This window comes from Papilio polytes, unplaced genomic scaffold (assembly GCF_000836215.1).
Source record: "Papilio polytes unplaced genomic scaffold, Ppol_1.0 DF824270.1, whole genome shotgun sequence".
In the NCBI taxonomy this organism is placed as follows: domain Eukaryota; kingdom Metazoa; phylum Arthropoda; class Insecta; order Lepidoptera; family Papilionidae; genus Papilio; species Papilio polytes.
Genome location: NW_013524934.1, coordinates 1,485,818 through 1,506,856, shown reverse-complemented (window position 1 = coordinate 1,506,856; position 21,039 = coordinate 1,485,818). Strand labels below are relative to the sequence as shown.

General features: G+C 32.9%; 4 protein-coding genes across 8 annotated transcripts in view; 2 read left to right on the top strand and 2 right to left on the bottom strand.

The window, feature by feature from the left end:
• Positions 1 to 1,160: 1,160 nt before the first annotated feature.
• LOC106105036 (ubiquitin-conjugating enzyme E2-24 kDa) lies at positions 1,161 to 5,941 on the bottom strand. 4 transcript variants are annotated; one of them, XM_013285258.1, is made up of 6 exons: positions 5,824 to 5,941; positions 5,658 to 5,753; positions 5,372 to 5,442; positions 4,572 to 4,904; positions 3,765 to 3,912; positions 1,161 to 2,808 (listed from the first exon to the last, which is right to left on the bottom strand). In XM_013285258.1, the coding sequence occupies exons 4-6, from the start codon at positions 4,899 to 4,901 to the stop codon at positions 2,711 to 2,713; spliced, it is 576 nt and encodes a 191-aa protein (XP_013140712.1). In that variant the 5' UTR covers positions 4,902 to 4,904; positions 5,372 to 5,442; positions 5,658 to 5,753; positions 5,824 to 5,941; the 3' UTR covers positions 1,161 to 2,710. The 4 variants fall into 4 exon arrangements, with proteins under 4 accessions (XP_013140712.1, XP_013140727.1, XP_013140720.1 ...); XM_013285273.1 differs by having other exon boundaries at positions 4,572 to 4,876; XM_013285266.1 differs by lacking the exon at positions 5,658 to 5,753.
• Positions 5,942 to 6,373: 432 nt separating this feature from the next.
• Positions 6,374 to 9,847, top strand: LOC106103860 (peptidyl-prolyl cis-trans isomerase-like 2). Its single transcript, XM_013283775.1, has 9 exons — positions 6,374 to 6,572; positions 6,639 to 6,858; positions 7,014 to 7,323; positions 7,418 to 7,542; positions 7,747 to 7,891; positions 8,404 to 8,552; positions 8,631 to 8,782; positions 8,993 to 9,182; positions 9,586 to 9,847. Exons 1-9 carry the CDS (start codon positions 6,541 to 6,543, stop codon positions 9,811 to 9,813), a joined length of 1,551 nt encoding a protein of 516 aa, XP_013139229.1. The 5' UTR covers positions 6,374 to 6,540; the 3' UTR covers positions 9,814 to 9,847.
• A 456-nt stretch (positions 9,848 to 10,303) lies between these two features.
• LOC106104615 (protein lin-7 homolog C) lies at positions 10,304 to 11,259 on the bottom strand. The gene has a single exon (XM_013284713.1). It carries the CDS (start codon positions 11,150 to 11,152, stop codon positions 10,556 to 10,558), a length of 597 nt encoding a protein of 198 aa, XP_013140167.1. The 5' UTR covers positions 11,153 to 11,259; the 3' UTR covers positions 10,304 to 10,555.
• A 257-nt stretch (positions 11,260 to 11,516) lies between these two features.
• LOC106104568 (paxillin) overlaps positions 11,517 to 21,039 on the top strand; it is a 38,715-nt gene continuing 29,192 nt past the window's right edge. The window contains exon 1 of one of the 2 annotated variants that reach the window (XM_013284685.1): positions 11,517 to 11,718. In XM_013284685.1, the coding sequence (XP_013140139.1) occupies positions 11,706 to 11,718 (13 nt within the window). In that variant the 5' untranslated portion in view covers positions 11,517 to 11,705. Of the gene's footprint in view, positions 11,719 to 17,705; positions 18,069 to 21,039 lie in introns of those variants that run through there. The other variant, XM_013284676.1, reaches the window with a different exon arrangement.

Below are 21,039 nucleotides of genomic sequence, written 5' to 3'. Positions count from 1 at the left end.
TCATTCCAAAAACTAGTTTTGTATAGTCGAATGGCTGGATTCGAACCCTCGACTTTGGACGAAAACAATACCCATATAATTATGGGAATAAAAGCCTAGTAATCTAGGCTTTTATTCCCAAGGTTGATTAAAACAGCAATTAGTATCAGTTACACAAAATTTTATTTACTATACAAAAATTTTAACAAAAAATGGTAAGGGCTCAAGACTCAATCTTAAGGAACATCAGTCATTATAATAGAGCTTTTGCAATGCTATAAAATTAAATTGAAAATACAAAAACGGTTCATCTTTGTCTACCGTAGCCAAGGCTCACAGCACCAGTTTTTTCACTAAAAAAATCACCCAATATCGTATCGCAACCTCACTGTTTTGTCAATACACGAACGTACCAAAATTACACAGCAAATCTAAAATATTAAGGTGCGTTTACACTGAAACGAAACGCGAATATAAAATTACTAGCCCATTTACTAAGGTATTGGCGTAGCCAGTAGCGTATGATGGGGCGTGTAATAAGGTGACCTAAGTAAACCTAAATTATTTAGGTTTAACTAAAATAATAGATACAGACCTTTTTATATAAAAAAGAGTATTAAGACTGCAGGTATTTGTTAGTAACTTTTAATTTTTTACTTCTGCCCTACCAGCCCAGGGCTGGCTACGCCCATACTAAGGGATCAAGCATATTAACTTTTCAAAACAAATAATAAACATATTTTTTTCTTAGAACATTTATTGGCATTTATGTGTTCTTTTGCAACCGGCGGCTTCTTAATTTTATTGTAATCGTTTAGTTTCAATGTAAACACTAAGATATACAGTATACATTACCTACATAACTTACATCTAACTTGCTAAACTAAACGGAACATTTTAGTCGACAAAAAAGTTATGGAGTCTGCCTATTTGGCACGAAAAATAGCGTAAAGTCACTTCTTGCGTCCATATTTGATATGTTTTCAGAACAAAATTAACCACAAAATAAGCTCTTAACTTTTTAATTCAATAGTTTGGTTAATAAAGTCACAAGGAAGCTATCCATTATAAATGTAACATGAATCAAAAACAATGAATTATAGTTTAACGAATGTCTTATTTATAAGAATATTGACTTTTCTGTGATGGACTTCAAAGGTTAAGTAAATTAATACAAGAAAGATATTTTAATGGTCATTTTATTTAAAAAAACTGATAGTTCTTGGAATCACCAAAATGTCTTCAAATTTTCTGGCTTGACACCTTAGTTATTATTACTAAATAGTAAATTCAAATTATAAGAAATTATAATTTACGATTGTCTGTTAACCTTGGACTAGACGATAATCTGTTCGAACAAAATAAATGACAAAAAAGGATCTCTTTTAATTTAATTCCAACCACTAATTAGGAAACCAAAATCATTTTGCGAGGTTCTTCAACAACCATATACATTAAAGATACAATAATGAAAAAAAAAATTACTACAAAAAAATTAAATTGTATAATTGAAATTATAATTACTATATACATCAAAAAGACAATTACAATATTTCGAGGACATTACAAAGCAAGGAATTTGATGGCATACGGAAACAAAATTAAGCACAGTATAAAAATCACCAAACATACTTTCCCACAAAATGGAAATACACAGAAACAATACCATTTTTATACTCAGAGCTCTAAAGTAGACATTAATTTGACAAATACTTAAGCAGTACCAGTTCAAAGTGTCTGAGATCAACGCAGTTGGGAAATTTGACTCAATTCACTGGTTACTAATACATACATTAGTAAAATTACCACTGCAATATAATACAGGACTAAACATAGAGTCATCCAATTTATTAACTAAGAAAAAACCTAATATTACACAGTTCGTACCATTTCGTAATGGTTTCATCACAATGATCGCAACTAAATGAAGTTAAGCCAATATACAACACACTTCACGGCATATTCGATTACATTTACAAAAGTAGGGTCGTCAGAGACCATACATCGGAGAATGATCTATGCTTTGAGGTGTCAATTCACCCCATCTGATAAAAAAAGGTTAGTCCTTTCGTACACAAGACAATATTTATTTTGTAACTTAATTAGACGGAGTTATTGTAGCAAAAAATCTGTTTTTTACTATTTACTAGTTACTAGTTCAGTATATTGTTTCAAATTAGTTGTCCGTCACACTGAATAATATTGTAAGTGTTAAAGATATAACATTTCCCTTCCTTGGTTTTAACACAAAATTAGTATCAATTTAAATTGTCTTGTGTACATCAGGACTAATAAGAACTCTCATTTCTGACATATCCTTTACACACACATACAGCCTTACAAATAAATGCAGTATAAAGAACTGAGTATAAGCTAAATCTGTACTAATATTTGTTTATACTCAGTTTATTCCTAAGTTTAACTTCATACCGCGTTTATTTATAAGGCTGATAGACTTTAATTTGAGGGAAGATCCCTGTAAGTCAACTTGACCTATCCATTGAAAAAAGTTACCTCTACTAAGAGATACAATTTTTTTTCTGATGGATTATTCCTACATTACATTGAATTGTAATGAAGTCGACTGTATAACGGGGAATATGTCGCAAACTGTGCACACAGAATAAGTAAGCTTACATTTAAGATGGACTGAGAACAGAACGATTGGTAGGATACGCGTATGTGGGGACAGGGTGGGGACAGTGTGGGCAGGGGAGAGGAGACAGGGCAATCATGTCGCGTAGCGCTTGGTCCAGAGGCGCGCGATGCGGTCGTGCTCGTCTCTGTTCTGCAGATACTGTGTGGCGATGCTGCCCACTAGGGGGTCCGCTGAAAAAAAAAATTATTTTGAAAGTTAGTTGAATAAAAAGAGAAAGCAAAATTAAATTAACAATATGGGGGCAACTGCTCCCTTTTCTAGAGACAAAAATGTAAAAAAGATATAAAACCACTTCAAATAGGACCATATTATTGATAGCCACCCCTAAACCTACTCGAGATCATCAACTAGCAGCCCTCATGTACAGTATGTTTTATAAGTCAATAAGAAAAACAATGAAAAAGATTCAAAAGCTTCTAACTGAAAACTCTAGCAATAATTTATTAATGCATATACAAACTATACTTCCTTTGTTGTAATGAGAAACATTCATTATTCATTGTTTTAGAAAAGTGTTATTATAACAGGTCTCAAATTTCTCTTAACTTTAGACTCTATTATAACAAAGAAATGATCAAAACTTTCTCAAGCTTCATCAAAGTGGTTTGACTTTCATTGTGAAAGTAGAAATAATTTACATGAATACATTTTACTATACTCATGTAGGATAAGGAGGTTGGATATGTTTTCATTTTAATTTGTTTACTCCAAATTTTATATTGACATCAAAAGAAAAAGGAACAACATCGGGTTTTTTGGAAGTGTTTGTGAATATTACAAATAACAGTAAACAATGAGCTTTTTATTTAAAAGTTACCCCTACATCATTAATACTAAAGAGGAAAGATTTGTATTTTTGTAAGTAATTTTTGAAATAACTTAAAAACTGGGCCGCTTTAAAAAATCCTTTCACAAATCAAGCTATGTTATCAGTGAGTAACATAGGCTATGTTTTCTTAACATATTATTATAATTTAGTAAATAAAAAAAATAATATCAGTCAATAACATACAATTAATACTAGACTTTTTTAATTACACACAGACAAAAATACAAATTATTAATGAATCATTAAAATATACATGAAAAAATATTAAATCAAATATGTAAATGATAGCTTGTGTACCTGGATTGCAGTCAGTCAGCAGTGAGCATATAGACAGCAAGACTTTAGATATAGTGAGTGCGGGAGACCAGTTGTCCTTGAGAATGTCCAGACATATCACACCCTGGCTGTTGATGTTACAGTGGTATATCCTGGTGCGGAATGTCACCTGCAACAGACATTTAAATCAATAAAATAGTCATTAAAGTTGTATTTAGTCAAACTTATTGTAGGCTAGAGCCTCTGAAAGGAACTTATCTGAAATTCAAGTAGTGTTCAGTATATAGGTAATGTGGATAGCCAAATTAAATTATTCCAAGTTTGGTTTGCAAATTTTCCAATATTATAACAGCATATACAATAAATCTTACTAACATTAAAGTGAAAGTTTAAATGGAAGGAAGTACATAGATATCTCCAGAATGACTCAAAAATCTTGGGGAAAATTTAAAAAAAAAACAAAACTGAGTGGCCCATATATTCTTCCAGACTATCCTCTAAATCTAAGCCAAATTTCATTTAAATCCATTCAGCCGTTAAGGCTACAAACTCTAACAAACATCCATCTATCTAAACTTTCGCATTTATTTTTTTTTACCACTCAAAACTAATCATGGGCAAAAGCCAACTGTGAATATAGTATTCTTACAAGCATAGTGTTACTATTAAAAGTAAAATGTTCATTGAATCACGATTTCTAATATAAACCAGTTTCATCTACATAAAGTTACGTGACTTAAGTTAACAATGTATCTCACTATAAAACAATAAGTATTCTCATAATTATGTAGCTAGTAGTAAAGAATAATGGTTTTACAAAAATATTACCTTAGGCGGTTTAAATGGGTATTCTGGTGAAAAATGTATATCAAGGAAGAAGACACCACCCTCATACACTGAGCCTGGTGGTCCTAGAATGGTTGACACCCATTCATATAAATTGTCTCCTTTTGGCCCCGCACTGCAATTTGGTGGGGGATCAAGTGTGATCTCTGCCAATTCCTTCTGGATCCTCTTAGCCGATGTGCCTAGAGCTTTTGACATCTTGGGATTTGGTCTGTTTTCTTTCGAATCAGGTTTGTTATCAGATACTCCGGAGTTTGCACTGCCCCGTCCTCGTCCTGTCCCGCTTCCTGATGAACCAGATGCACCAGACATTATCTAAAAGAACCAAATGTTTTTGCCAAAAAAACATACAAAGCAGAATGAAAATAGTTACAAAGCTAAAAACTGTTATAGTGAGGTTTTATATTCATTTAATTTTACTTTCCTGGCTTACAAAAATCCCATGCAAAAGATGGTGTAATTAAAATGTATATAAAAGGGCAATACAAGATGAAAAAATTTAAATGAAAATGATAATACAAATAATTTTACACTTCTAATTATGTTATAATAAATTATAAAGCATTGAGTAATCAATTTATGCTAAAATTAAACAGAAACAGGCAACAAATTTGCAAACTAGACAACCTTTTTTGAAACAAAGACATTCTCATAAAATTCTTTACGGCGGTTTAAAGTATAAATGAAATAAATACTATAATTTATTAAATGTATAGACATTGAATAATACAAAAACATATCGCTTATAGTGATAAATATAATAGAAAAAGTTTATTTTGTACCTTACGAATAACAGTCGGCCATCTTGTGGGCTGGCGTTATCCAATAATTTACTATTTGCCTCACTGGGGACCTGAACCAATAGATAAAAGTCTCTAAATATACAAATATAAAAGTAATGCAATCCAAATTATACCACATTTACTAGAAACTTCATGACCAAGTTACGCCAAGTCCGCACTGCAAAACGAAAACAGGCAGCTTGTTACTTTTCCATGAATGGACATAAAATATGTAATGAAACTTAGTGTAATAAGTCATAAAAGTTGCACCTAAAAGAATCTTAACCTTTCTTTTATTGAATTTCGCGATAATAATCAATGCCTCAATCCACTTCTATTAAATTTCATCCTTTTGAACATCACCTCACGAACACAACAGCCACTGAAATTTAACATAATTAAGGGAAAAAACAAAGGGTTTACTTCGTTTTCTTGTAATAATCAGTACTTACAGTTAAATACAAAATAAAACAAGGATAGTTTTATGATAAATTAGATGAATGGAAATAATGGTAAAACAAATTCACGCTGTGCAACCACTTTCCGACATGTTTATAAAAAACCGGTGTGTTGCCAACGAAATTCAAAATTTATTTTGATTATTTTTGTTGTGCTTTTTAATATTTTTTTAAAAAGTTAATTTTCTATTCTTAATTTTTTATAATATGAATTTTCGTTACCTCAACTTATCTTTAAATACCTAAGATTTAATATACCTATATCGGTATCAATATTTCTGGGGCAAAAAGGTAATCCAATAAATAATATCAATGCGTCTTGATTTACGTCATCATATCCTTCGGGGTTTTTTATAGTAATAGGATGATGATTCCTGTTTCCGGTCTATTTTATATTTTGCTTCCCAAATAATAAATGCTTAATTGTAGCAATAATTTTAATTAAGTTGGAAAACATGGTAGATTTCCTGCCTATAACCTTTTTTAACCTATGAGGGAAATCTTTGACAGCTGTGGGCTATGACATTAAAGAAACGTCAATGTCAAAAAATTGACTCAAACTCTAATAGATTAATATTTCAGGAATTTTGGATGAAATAATTAATTGTAATCAATTTACGCTTAAGTTATCGCCAATTGACTATATATCGCTATATCAGCACTTGTAAGATAACGTTTTGTTCCATATTACTGTTTGTTACGTAGTTAAAAATGGGGAAAAGGCAACATCAAAAAGATAAAATGTTTGTATTTGATCACTGTATCCTTTCTTGAATATACAAATTTTTAAACCAATAACATTTCTTTAGGTACTTAACGTACACGGAATGGACTACATTATATGGAGGCAAAAGATCTGGCACATCTACTGAAGAAGATACCACTTTTAAACGACTTCCGTTTGACCACTGTTGTTTGTGTCTGCAACCATTTGAATATCCTTTTTGTGATGGCGACGGCAACGTTTTTGAATCCGAAGCTATTATAGCTTTTATCAAAAAATTTAAAATTAACCCAGTAACTGGGAAGGTAATATATTTTTTATTACTCATATAATTAAAAGACATCTTTCAATTGACTTCTTTTATTAAGGCTGTACCTTAGCTAATTGGGCAAGATTCCAGGGTTTTTTATTTTATTTTATTTAAGTGAATTTAATCTATTAGCTACTTATTTTATTTTAGAAATTTGATGTAAAATCATTACTCAAGTTGAAGTTTTTTAAAAATGCCGAAGATGAATATCATTGTCCCGTTCTATTTAAATTGTTTACTAAGAACTCACATATTGTTGCTATTCGAACAACGGGAAATGTTTACTCACATGAAGCTGTTGAACAACTTAACATCAAGGGAAAGAACTGGAAAGATCTCATTGATGATACACCATTCACCAGAAATGATATCATAACAATACAGGATCCCAGTAATTTAACCAAATTTAATATATCAAATTTCCATCATATTAAGAATAATTTAAGAGTTGAAACAGAGGGTAAGTCTTATTACTATTTTGTTAATATAAACAAATGACTACAACTATACAAAAATATTGTGGGCAAGCTTATTAAAATATCTTCATATTTCAGAGGAAATTGCAATGAGAAAAGATCCACATGCAAGATTGAAAACTGTATCCGCTGAAACAAAAGACATTTTACAACAACTTGAAAAAGATTATAAACCACCTGAAGTAAAGGAAACTAAAAAAGAGGTTAGAAATTAAAAACACAAATCAACAGAGCACAGTCTATTAATAATACCATTTGATGGCTGTGCATTCTAATCTAAATTTAAAGAAGGATATTTGTTTTTTACTTTCTTCTTACTTTTTCCTGTCTATTTTCAAAGATTCATGAGAAATATAGAGCATCAATTTAACAGAGGTGTATGTTTGTTATGGTTTTCTTACATTTAGGTAGCAGATAAATTCAATGCTGCACATTTCTCAACCGGTATGGTGGCGGCCAGTTTTACTTCCACTGCTATGGTACCAGAGACAGTACATGAGGCAGCTATCATTTGTGAGGATGAAGTTAAATATGACAGAGTGAAGAAGAAAGGTATTTTGATTTATTATAATAAGAAAGTCTTTCTATCCTATTAATGTTTCATGTACCCAGATACAATATCTAAACACAAACCACATGTTTTACTTCTTTCTTACTTTCTAACTTTCGTCCGTGGCTGGTCCGCATGGAATTAAGAAAAAAAAACAAAAGCAAATGGCCTCTAATTCTTCCAGACCATCCTCTACAACTGTGCTTAATTTTATCAAGATCCTTTCAGCAGTTTAGACTATAAATTCTAACCAAAATTCACCCATCCATCTAAACTTTCACATGCATATATAATATGGGCAAGATGTGAAAGGATGGATGTTTTTTAGAATGTATATCTGTGGCTCAACAAATCTCAATGAAATTTGTCACAGTTGTAGAACATAATCTGTTCAAACACATAGGCTAGTTACATTTATTGTCATAATTCAATGCTTAAGGAGACAATGGCAAAAGTATTTTTAATTTATGTCTAATTTATGTCTAAAAATTAATGATTTTTTTTTATAATTCAGGATATGTTAGACTGGTTACAAATGTGGGACCATTAAATTTGGAGCTCTATTGTGATGTAACTCCTAAAGCTTGTGACAATTTTATAAAACACTGCTACAGTGGTTACTACAATGGTACGAAGTTTCATCGATCAATAAGGAATTTTATGGTAAGTTAGAGTGAATTAGTTAAGTGTTAACTTGGCCATTTAATGTTTGAAATCTTGATTTTAAGTTTTATTTTAAAGATCCAAGGTGGAGATCCAACTGGTACTGGTCTCGGTGGTGAATCTATTTGGAAGAAACCATTTGAAGATGAAATTAGACCTAATTTGCATCACACAGGCCGTGGAGTTTTGTCTATGGCCAACTCAGGGCCGAACACTAATGGATCACAGTTGTATGTTCAACTTTTGTCTAATATATAGGACAATGAAGTCAGAGAGCTACAAATGCCCCAACTTTACACTTTAGTTTAAGTATTATGGTGTTTGGTTTACACAAGGGGGTTCTTTACTTTTATCTTTCTTACAAAAACAAAATAAGCTCTATCATTATTGTCAGTTGCATAATTTTCTAAGGTCTATAATGCTTTCTGTAATACTTTCAGCTTTATAACATTTAGATCCTGCAAACAGTTAGATGGAAAACACACAATATTTGGCAAACTTGTTGGTGGTCTGGACACACTTAATGCAATGGAACAGATTGAAGTTGACAACAAAGACAGGCCAATACAGGACATTATAATAGAAGTCGGACAAGTGTTTGTTGACCCATTTTTGGAAGCTGAAGAACAGGTACTTACTACTTACTAGCTTTAAAAATTAAAAAAAATAACATAAGTAAGCCACCTATTTTTCCAGACTATGTTTCATTGTAGCAAACATTTTTTTTACAAATAATACAGCAGTTTAGGCAGCAAACTCTAACAAACCATCCATCCATCTAAACTTTCATATTTATAATATTAGTTAGAATTTTTGAAACTAGCAAGTATTTAATTATTAAAATAATGGAAATAAATAGTAACATGCTAGAACATTAAAAGTGTAGTGTACAGGAGTAAATTTTTTAGTAGTAGTAAAAATCTATTATGTTATGTTATATCCAATTCAGTGTAGTAAAATCTGTATTGAATTAATATTTAACAGCAACAGTAACTATTTAAAACTAACATGTTACTTTTTTATTGTTAATCAGTTGGTGGCTGAAAGAGCTGCAGAATTAAAGAGACAAGCGGAAGAAGATGGACCAGGAGTTAAACCTAAAAAAGCTGTCAAACAACCACTGAAAGTGTTCAGAGAGGGTGTCGGTAAATATTTGAACTTGGAAGAATTGTCAACAAACAAAGCAAATAAATCACAAGAACCAGCTAAGAAACTTAAGAAGGATAATAATTATAAATTTGGAAGTTTTGAATCATGGTAGTGTTATGTAAAATATAATGTAATTGAAAATTCAATGTTTTATTCTGTATTGTACACCTATAAATCCCACAAGTTCAGGTGGACCTCATGAAAACACTGTAAAAACCTTACAAGTAAACACTAAAAAAGTTAAAATTAGAAATAAACTGAGTATAAGTAAAATTTATACTAATAGTCACTTATACTCAGTTTATTCTTAAGTTTAACTTTATACCATGTTTATTTGTAAGGCTGTATGCATACAATGGATATAAATAAACTTAAGATTTAATAAATAGTACAAAAATAGTCCTCTGATACTATTATTCACAGAAAACCATGGAAGGGTCTATGAAAAAAAAGTCTGGGTATCTATACCTTACTAACAATCTAAACTTTTGGAATTAACAATGCAATGGCAATTAATTAAGGAAATTCTGTTTAATAGAATTCTTATAATATTAGTAAACAAAAAATAATATGTTATAGGATTTTGTAATAAAAGATCTGTATTATAACTAATAATACCATAGAACAGTAATATTTATTAAAAATAACATTAAGAGCTTATTTTTATGTAAATTAACATAGATCTAATAAATATCAACACATTTATTACCATATTCAACTACAATCAAATGAATCATAGACTTAATAAGAAATATTTAGTAACTTAAATTATTTTTCTATAAATATTAAGTACTTAAAAACCTTCTAGTATAAGAAATAAGTATAGATTAACATGAATACAAGTAAATTATTGTTTAATTGTAATTGGCGCGTCGCCGTCCAGTCCTCTGCTTGTCAAATCTCATCTCCATTTCTTCTAAAACCTTTGGAGTATAGCGAACTACTAACTTGACAGAACCTACTGCTTGCTTCAGTAGTTCCACAGCCTTCTCGTGATTTTCACCTTCAACGGATACACCATTGACAGAAAGCAATTGATCACCTCTCTTTAATCCACCGTGACGGTCGGCAACTCCTCCTGGGATGATCCGAGATATGTATATAGGTGAATTCTGCTCTTTACCACCCATAACATTAAAACCTAAACCTTCTTCGGTTTTCGGAAGTTCGACAACTCGAGGATGAGCGTGACCTTCTGCTGCGGCGAAAGCTGCTACCGTCGCTTTCGCTGTAGCCGATGCTCGAATATCCGCGGAACCCTGAATATCCACAGTTTCGTAGACATGTTCGTACACTTCTCTAACAGCATTTAAAAAATCACTCTGGAGCACTTTTTGCAATGCAGCTAACTTGGTGGCAGGAACTTCGCCACTTTGCTGTAACTTTTCTAATAATTCCACAGCTCTTTTAATATCTCTTGCTAGAGTTAACTGCTCACCCGTGCTGCTCATATTGTATTAGTATTCAGGTAACCAGGACGTGAGTAATAATTTTACTGAAATAAGTATGCGATGATCGATATCAACATGTCATTTTCATCGATTGTCAAATTGTCTACGCTCTGTTTCACGTCAATACGTTCAGAAACTTGACAAATTCTCGTAATGGTTGTCTATTTCAATTGGTTTTATCTCATTTATCCACGACAAATAGCTTTTATTTAAAACTCAAATTGCTATAACGACTTTTTTTAAATGTTAACAAAGCTCCAATAATTATTTAACGCTTGGATTTTCTGTCATTCCACATAACCTATTTTCGAACTTCGGGTTTCAGAACAAGTCTGCTTTATTGACATTAAAAAATGACGTAAAAATGACAGTTGCTCAATTGTGCCAATTTACTAAATATCAAGTTTGATTTTGTAAAGCAAGATTTTGTCTTTATTTAGTGTAATCTCAAAGTTTTGTCAAAGAAAAAGTGTTGTTGAAACTAGAGTGAAAGTGCGACAGTGAAAATTAACAGACATTTGTTGGTTACTGCTAAACTTTTACCAAAATCACTATGGATGACTTGGGTAAGTTTGGTGTTATCGTCCCAACCTGTTTGACTTGCTCCGTATCTATGACGTGTTTTATGTGAAATATTTAATACATTTACTTCGATACCGATTGTTAAATAATGAGCATACACGTCGTAACTGGTTGTTTACTTAGAAACTTATTTTTAGGTGATGACTTCATGAATGAATGACTACTGCACCTTTTAAGTTATGTTTATACTAATGTTAAGAATTATTTCGGCAATCTGAATGTTTTTATATGCCAAATTCCAATGTCTTTTGCATCTTGGTTTTAGAAATATTAGCTGTATATGTCTAGACTTAAAATGCAAGAGATATGATAAAAACAGATAAACTATACTTACAAAAGTGACCGAACTTTAAATTAGTAAGGCAGGCATAGGATAAAATGAGGTGGAAGGGAAGGGAAGACATTTTGCACCTAACCACTCGCAAAATTCATAGTATATCTGTGGAAATTCAAAAAAAAATAAATGGTTGCTGCAGTGCTTGATATAGTGCATAGTATTAAATGAATCTTACCACTTCAGTCAGAATTCACATTTATTATGCATAAATTATGTTACATTTTATTATGCCAATGTTATGTCTCTTGACTACAGTTTTGTATATCTACAAGAAGCTGCTTTAATGTTTTTTTCCTTATAGAATTACTAAGAATTTTGTTGCCAACTCATTCATTATGCTAAAACTTATAGGCTTTTATTAATAAACACTTATAAAAAAATACACATTTCAGTATGTAATCTAGAGAGTTCGAAATAATTTTGTTAGGCTGTTTTTTATTCAATTTCTATTAGATTTTGTTTTGCAATACATTGCTACTTCAACTTATGAAATACTGCAATAATAATTTAATGCAAATGTTAGTTAATCATCTTACAAACATGCAAAAAGATTATTATGTATTAATAATGATTTAATGATCCATCCACTTTCCATTAATGACTTTAATATGGTAACTGCTTTGCAATTTCACTGAGAGCCATTGTTATCATACAATACATACATCAACTAATTATAACAGAAATAGTATTTTTTTAAAAGGTAAATATCTCAATAAGTTATAAGCATAATGTGCATTTCTTTGACTTTGTCATTTAATATTGCATAATATGAAATTTAATTTAGAATATATGCTCACGATTTGTATTTCGGTCAACACAAGTTTATGTATTTTTGACCGACTGCCCAAAAGAAGGAGGTACTCAAGTCGTCTGTATGTTTTTTTTTTTACTATATATTCATGTCTTCTCTTAAGTTCTCTTGAGATAATTTTTTTTAAAACAAAAAAGCTAGAGTTGCCAAAAGAATTATTTTAAAAAGGAAAACTGGTGAAAGTTATTTAGAAAAGAATTTTTTTTTTAAATTTTCACCATGATTTTTCCTTTTTAAATTAAATCAATTGACAACTCTGGCTTTTTTGCTTAAAAAAAAATTATCCCACGTTTCTCCCAAAAATCCCATAAATTTTTGGGATAAACTCTTCGTAGATTGAGGTCGTTAAGCGTCACTGGCACGTATCTAATTGTAGACGCGTTTTAATTCACCACGCATTTCCCTCCATCAAGATTTGACAATACACGTTTGTATTACGTAAACACTTGATTTGATAATGCACAGGGTCATTGCTCCAATGGTACAAAATATGTTGTAATGTAAAAACAATTTTTTTTTACTAGAAACCATTGTTTTAGACACGATGTAACAGATGCTGGTTTTTATTGTACATGAAAAAATATCGTTCTTTCAGTGATTTGAAAAAAATTGTATATTTTTTAAACATAACATTTTTTGAAAATACAGATAAAAACAATAAGACACGCAAAGCTTCAATAGAGGTTTTTGTTGGTCATAAACACGTACCACGTTCATTCCAGCGCATCCACAACAAACCGACGTAGTTATTTTAATTATTCCACAAACTGTGACTGATGTATTCGGTTCCAACGAAAATAATGTTGTTATGCAGAAGAGACGTGTTTTATTTCATTTATATCCTTTTCTCAGCTGATTTTAGTTTCATAGGCGTCGTCAGAACCCTGCCTAGTGCCTTTCATGTCGAAAAGTATACAAAAGTGTAAACTACTTCAAATAATACATTATTGGTAGATGCCTCTTAAACCTAGCTTAGATCGCGGGCATGCCCAAGTGTAGTTTATATATTATCTATTGAATTGTCTATTTTATATATTTCACATAACTATGATAAACTCCGATACGTTAGTGCAGAAAAGAAATGACGCAATAAACTTTAGAGACGTTTCTTTCATGTTAGTAGGTCGCCATGCTAGGCCAAGCAAAATCTTGTCTAAAAGTGTATTAACTAATCTACAAAGAGATGGTTTACTGCCAATTTTTCTTAAACAACTTGACATATTTTTACGAAGACCTCGTACACGACAAGCAGGAAAATAAGAGCAATTAAAGCATAGTAAAATAAATTCTACGTCATCTTTGTAGTGACACAGAACGTGATACTGAGTACTTAGAATATTAACCAGATCACATTCCTTCGATCTGCAGTATGTCCTTTTAGTTACGCTAATGCGTGTTAAAATTATGCTTTTAGTGCGAACAACTTATCTCCCCTAGCCAAAATGAAACTAAATAAACTGTCGCGCCATGTTTTGTATGACATTATAGTTTTCATTTGTCGTGGCGACTCTTGACTTCACGCAATTCGCAACTCAGCACAACACAATTTTAGATGTAGCAGAGCGTAGACGATGCACGGAGACAGACCTACGGCCGCTAAGATATTTGAAAAGTATCATATTTAATGTCAGAACTAATCGCGACAACAATACAACCGTTACCAGGCTCTTTGGCGTTAGATCTACATTATTGTTACCCTCTATACATTCTAAGTCCCCTACTACACATATTCGTAAAGGGTACTGTTATAACATAATTTAATTTCCCCCACCTGGCTGGAGTGGATATCGTGCGTCACGCTACATTCGCGGCATGAGCCATGAAATGAACCTTCTATGGTCATCATTTGATAACTTGTTGAAAATCTCACGACTGTATCATAATAGATTTAAATTACTTAAGAGTTAGGTCTATAATTTTTATCACTATTTGATTTATTAGATCTAAAACAAGATGCTAAAACAAGGAAATGACTACAAATATACTAAATAATAGTTTTATTCGAGACGTCTAATGTACAAGTGCTTTTATAGTAATACAATTAGTGTTAGTCATCATTCGCCCATATGATTCACGAATTAATAAATGAAATCGCTTGGGATGTGGTTTAAAAGACGTCAATCCATTTTATAACTGTAGCCAAATTTTAGGCCGGAGGCCTAATTTTAATACCTTTCTTTTTCCACCCTTTTCTTAAGAGGAAAGAATGGGAAGGAAAAGTGGATTTGACGGTGGAGGAGACGCATAAGAAGGAGAAATGTTTTTCTTTATGTGCGTCTCCTCCTCTCCGTCAATTAAGGGTAGGCAACGCATCTGCGATTGTGGATGTTTATGGGCAGCGATCACTTTCCATTTTGGTGGATTCAGGTGGCCTCGTTGGTGGCTCGTTTGCCACCTTGTATTATAAAAAAAAGCCAGATCCTGTAAATATTACTTGGTAAGAAACAATACGGTAAATGACCTGTATGACATATACGAAAGTTTTATATTGATTGTGTTTTCGGTCAAATTTCATATCGACCAAAGTAAATAAGGGCTCGGTAATTCACCCTTATGACAACAAACAGTTTAGCCATTAGCGTCGCGTCACGGGGCATATTACCACGAGTTGCGTACAATCCAATCCACGCAGTTGTCCGTCGCCTCACGCGGTAACCAACGTGCTCTTGCGGTTGACGATTATGTTATAAAAAACAATATACATTGAAGTTTTTGGTCTTTAAAGTAATTAATACAGTGTGCTAACGGTTCATGTTATTAAAACAGTGATTGAAGACGTTTATGGACGCAAGTGTGAATAAAATGGATTTTTATTAGTCTTGTATGTTTTTGTGCTTAAACCTTTTACACTACGCGTGAAAAGCTGTTTATAGAATTGTGAAAAATTGGATTAAGTCGATATTTTTTAAACTTTGATATATATTAAATTCAAATAGTTAATTGGTTTCTTTACCTGGTTGACGCAATTTTTATAAAATAGACGTAGTTTGTTTCATAATGCGTGTTTGTTGTAATGTGATATTAAAGATTCCTTTATGATATGTTATGTTAAAGATTTACGTTTATTTAAATACTTAGTTGTTAGCTTTGGCCTTCTTGTTTTTCTTGGCACCGTCACAAAGATCGTACTCTATCTGGTCTAGACTTGTCGAGTCTAGGGTATACAGATCATTCATATTAGCACAATAAATATTTACATATGAGGTATCTTAAGGAAGATATTTATTATTTATGTTCTTATTGTACTGTCTACATTCCTAGAAACTAATGATTAACTTTACTATTGTTGTCTTATGGCAGTGTAGTAAATTTGCACGGTTTAACCAAAAGAAACTAAGGTTCATAGTCGGTTTGTCATTATTTAACTAAATCTGAAATTATTTTGTACATTTCCTTGTTATAATAATAGTTGTTGTCGAAATAATATTCTTGAGAAATCGAGTGATCTTTAGGTCGTCATAAGGGCAAATACATTACAAATCGCGTAGACCTTTCCTATTGCCAGCGCATTTTCGATACTAAGTCAACATAGTTAAATACATTTTACATTGACCGTTGTAATGTTTTACTTGTCGCGAACCTTTTTCCGCTATTCAGTCAAGAGGCTTTCGTCCGTGTGCTGAGGACAGTCGTGAACTTAGTATCTTCAAAAGTTTACTATCAGTTCGATCTTCGGCCGTATTTGTATGTGCCAAATAGGTCAAATTGCTGTGTGTAGATTGTAGATAGATGAACGGTTTGCAACACACAGGGTTGGTAGGTTAGCATTTATAATCAAGAGGATATATGTTTTAGTTGAATTAGTTTGTATGTAAAAAATGTGACACACTAAATTAAAGAAAATCAGTAATTACATTGTGGACTACCTACTCAAGTGATAACGTAGCTTTTTCTGATATGTGTTTATTTATTTATTTAATTATGTATTCTAAATCTATCCATTTGCTATAGTCCATTACGTCTAACACGCGTCCTGCAATCAGGTTGATTGGTTCTAAACGGTGTAGCAGCCCTGGCCTCACAAGCTTAAATATTTACTTCCTTATTAGAGCCTCTCGCCACGTCGGGAACAATGAAACGGCTACGTGCATCGTAAACATTCGCCTCGTAAATGTCAATCTCTTGTTTTAATTAGCACTCAGGGAAACGGAATGCACCTTCCCTTTACATTCGACTTCATTCTCGATACATCTTGGGTGGCGTTTATCAGATATTGTAGATAATTCGAAACGATTTGTTATAACAAAATGGTTGAAATTGTATACCGCTTTGATATGAAGAACTAGAACATAATTAATACATGTAAAAGAATATGCTTTGTAACTGTACTCGTAGATCAAAGGAAGACTGTTATCCCTTCTAATGACCATAGTAAAGGTTAGCGTGACGATGTGGGCGATGAGGGCGTACGTCTTTTGAGAATAGACAGTCGTCGCCGGATGCGGTCGGGCGCGAGTAAATTTTGGCGGTAACAGGCGAACTAAATTAGAATTTACCGCTAGGGAACGCGTGATGAATGGCGTTCGGTGTCTTCCGTCAACGTACAATCTCGATAATCTTAAGAATTCCACATTTAACACAGCTTTATATTCATGACTCTTTGATCAGTCTCTCGCCGACGAAGTTGCTTTGACAGATGGATTATTTATGTTGAACGCTATTCTATCGATAGTGAAGCTATTTTATCGATGTTTATTTGCTTGTCACTAGTATAGTACTTGACAATCGTATACGATTTACGAACGGAATCGTATCCAGGTTTAGCGGCGCGGCGTCTCTCGCGCCGGCCACCGGACATGCTTCGCCTCAGTTGTTGTTGGACTGCGTTGTAGTTCGCTTCTCCGCGGCCTCGTCCCGGTGACATTGCGTTATCGCTTAACGATAACAGATCGAACATCGATATCGATATGACGCAACGCGTGCGCAGTGCACCGCCGCCCTTGAGTTAGATGACATCGTTCTAGCTAGTAGACCGAGGATTGTGAATGCATTTACGCGTAGTGTAACACGTTTACATCTGTAGGTTGTGATTATGGTGTGCGGATCGTAGTGTCACCTCCGTGGGTGTTTTATTGTGGATCGAAGCTGTGATTGGAGAATGGATCGGACAATGTATGGCAAGGTGCTGCCAGGCACTTACAATCCTTACCGGTGCGCGATGAAGGAGAACGGCATATCGCCCGGCTGTGAGTATTTTATAATTTTTCAAAATTAATTAATATCATTTAATCTAGGTAACTTAGCCTTGTTCTAAAATATAAAATATAGGCTATTAGAAGATATTTTAATCAGTGATAATAATTTGTTATACAGCGTAAAAACGATTTTAAAACCCATATGGCTTTAGTAATCAAGTTTTTATGCGACGTTACGTGTTGTTAATTTCTATGTGTATATTTGTTTGTAATATTATCAGTAAGATGCGTCTGCTACTGTGATGGCGTGTTTTACGTGTACACTACGGTTGATTCCTGTTAGGATTGGATTAACCATCCATGTTGTGTGTTTATTTTTGTGTGCTCTAGAGTGCAACGCACGTGATCACTCAGCCATTGATTGATTATCGAGGCTCCAAACATTATGAGAGGCCGGGAAAGTATACATCGGTTAGTAACCAGATAGCATAGACAGAAAGATAACTATGGATAATCCCTTGCAATGCGAAGAAGTTATTCGGGAATTAGAAAATATTAGAGTTATTACCAATCTTCATTCATCTAAAATAAATCTCTGCTTTTTAATTCGGAAACTTTCGGTTTTTTTTTTATAACAATAAGAGATATACATCGATGTTTATTAAGCAAGCATTAGCTTGTAAATGTGATTTTGTGTTTTTAATTTTATTCACCAAAGGATTACAATCGTTTTCCTTAGATCTTTCAATAAATCTCCGTGTTTTACGGAAAAATGTTTGTTTTTATGATGTACCGCAGTTCCAGATTGTTTGTGAGCCCTATAACGCTGCCAGATCTATTATTATTAGACCACGAATGTTTTTTTCCGTGTATTATGTAACGTCGTATTTTTATATTTTTAAATTAACAGTAGCAAATGTATTGCAAATTATCTTATCTTACTTCTTACTAATATTATAATTGCGAATGTTTAGATGGATGGATTTATGTATGTTTGTTAGCGTTTGTAGCCTAAACGGCTGAACGGATCTCCATAAAATTTGGCACAAGTTTAGACCATAGTCTGGAAGAACACATAGGCTACTTTTTATCCCGGGAATAGTTACGTTTCCCCTTGGATTCATTAATTTAGTTTTTTAACATTCTTCGATCATTCTGCAACGGTCCAACATATCTTATTGAAATTTGGCACAGATATAAAACAAAGTCTGTAGTACACTTGGGATAAGCTTCATCCCCGAGAAATGTCCGGTTCCTGAGGGATAGTTCGTATGTTTTCTAATACCACGCGGACGAAGTCGCGGGCAACAGCTCGTATCTAATAAATGCGAAGTTTCGATGGATGGATGTTAGTCTGTAGTATAAACTTCCGAAACGAATTTGATGAAATTTGACATGATGTTGAGGAAAGTGTGGAAGAACATGTAGACTATTTACTTTTTTTTAATTCTACGCAGATAGTCACCATTTAGAGCTAGTAACGTACAAATACAAATGTTTTCCATAAGTGTAGATTAATTGATATGATGTTGGTTACGTTACGTTCGATATCTAGTGTTAAAACAATTAAGCTTATGAACGAAATGGTTAAAATTATTCTGTTGGCATCACCATACGCGTGAAGTCATCGCAATTGTTAGGAACCAGGTCGATTTGCGTTCATTAGTATCATTAGACGTTGCTATACTGTTGTAAACTACTCTGAACCACATATGTACGAAAATATATCGGCCTTGAGTACCTTATGTGTGTACATATTTTTTATTTGCTATTCCCCATCAGTATAAGGGCATTAACAAGTGTTTTACACGATAGGAATATGTGAGATTCTTATAAGGAGATAAATAAAAACTCGATCGTTGAAACAAGAAAGCTATTAGAAGAAATTAATGAACAAAGAAAACTTCAAGGTTTTGCAATGTCGCCTATTGACTTATATCTATGCTAGCTTTTGCCCGCGCCGCCGGCTACGTGGAATTTAAAAAAATGTCCTTTACATCTATGCCAAAGTTCATCGAGATCCGTTTAGTCGTTTAGGCTACAAACTCTAACAAACATCCGTCCATCCATCTAAACTTTCGCATTTATAATATTAGTAGGATTATAAAGAAGAAAGGTTTGTATTTTTGTATGTAGTGAAATAATTCAAAACTACTGGGCCGACTTTAAAAATTAATTCACCATTCTAGTTACGGTATTGGTAACATAAGCTGTATTTTTAAATTTCACCTGGACGAAGTCGCGAGCAACAGCAAGTCTGTAATGCAAATACAGCTTTTGAATGCTTAATATCACAGTTAGGTATCTCACTAACCCGTGGTTACTAAATTAGGGTCACTAAAATTGACGCCGCACTATGTTTTGTATTTGCGGTTGTTGTACCGTGTTAAATCGCCGTTGCGGCTTCGCACCTGTCCTCTAGTCTCCTATGACACCTTTTATTTTGTGTCATTAAATACTGTATACTTAAAAATTTACTTTACGCACCCTCAAACATATAATAAAATATAGAGAGAGACCTATACGTCCGTGTATGACGTCTTCCACGCTCAAGGTCTTGTAATGATCATTAAGGGACTCTTTTAGATTGATTTAATATAGTAAATCTGCATTAAAATAGTGCTTCAATAACTTAAATGAATTAGAGATTGTCATTTAGACTAATTTTGTTCCAAGAACGATGTGAGCCATCTGGTGGCGTGTAATCGGCTGACATAAGCGACGACCTCACAAATGTCATGCCTTTTGCGAAACCGAGTCAAGTTTACTCACGTAGCTCAATGAAAACTTGTTTGTCCTTTACGAATTTGTTCTGAGCGAATTCCTTAAAGCCAGATGGGTTGGAGGTTCGAAGTTGCGTCATTATTGTTTACTACAGGCATTATTGGTTATTAATGTTGTGTACGAATTCAAAGTATGATGCATATAATGATTCTCTCTTCTCACTTCTTGACCTATGACCCCAAAGTGGGACCACATATATTAATTTTAATTAAGTTTATTTATAAGTATTGATATAAAC

What these genes read in the sequence shown, in the direction of transcription:
- LOC106105036 (XM_013285258.1), bottom strand. Translation starts at nt 4,901, where the DNA reads ATGTCTGGTGCATCTGGTTCATCAGGAAGCGGGACAGGACGAGGACGG. An exon ending in ACCCATTTAAACCGCCTAAG is followed by an intron (nt 3,913 to 4,571) that starts GTAATATTTTTG and finishes TGTCTGTTGCAG; the next exon opens with GTGACATTCCGCACCAGGAT. An exon ending in GCTGACTGACTGCAATCCAG is followed by an intron (nt 2,809 to 3,764) that starts GTACACAAGCTA and finishes TTTTTTTTTCAG; the next exon opens with CGGACCCCCTAGTGGGCAGC.
- LOC106103860 (XM_013283775.1), top strand. Translation starts at nt 6,541, where the DNA reads ATGGGGAAAAGGCAACATCAAAAAGATAAAAT. An exon ending in TTAACCCAGTAACTGGGAAG is followed by an intron (nt 6,859 to 7,013) that starts GTAATATATTTT and finishes ATTTTATTTTAG; the next exon opens with AAATTTGATGTAAAATCATT. An exon ending in GATCAATAAGGAATTTTATG is followed by an intron (nt 8,553 to 8,630) that starts GTAAGTTAGAGT and finishes TTTATTTTAAAG; the next exon opens with ATCCAAGGTGGAGATCCAAC.
- LOC106104615 (XM_013284713.1), bottom strand. Translation starts at nt 11,152, where the DNA reads ATGAGCAGCACGGGTGAGCAGTTAACTCTAGCAAGAGATATTAAAAGA.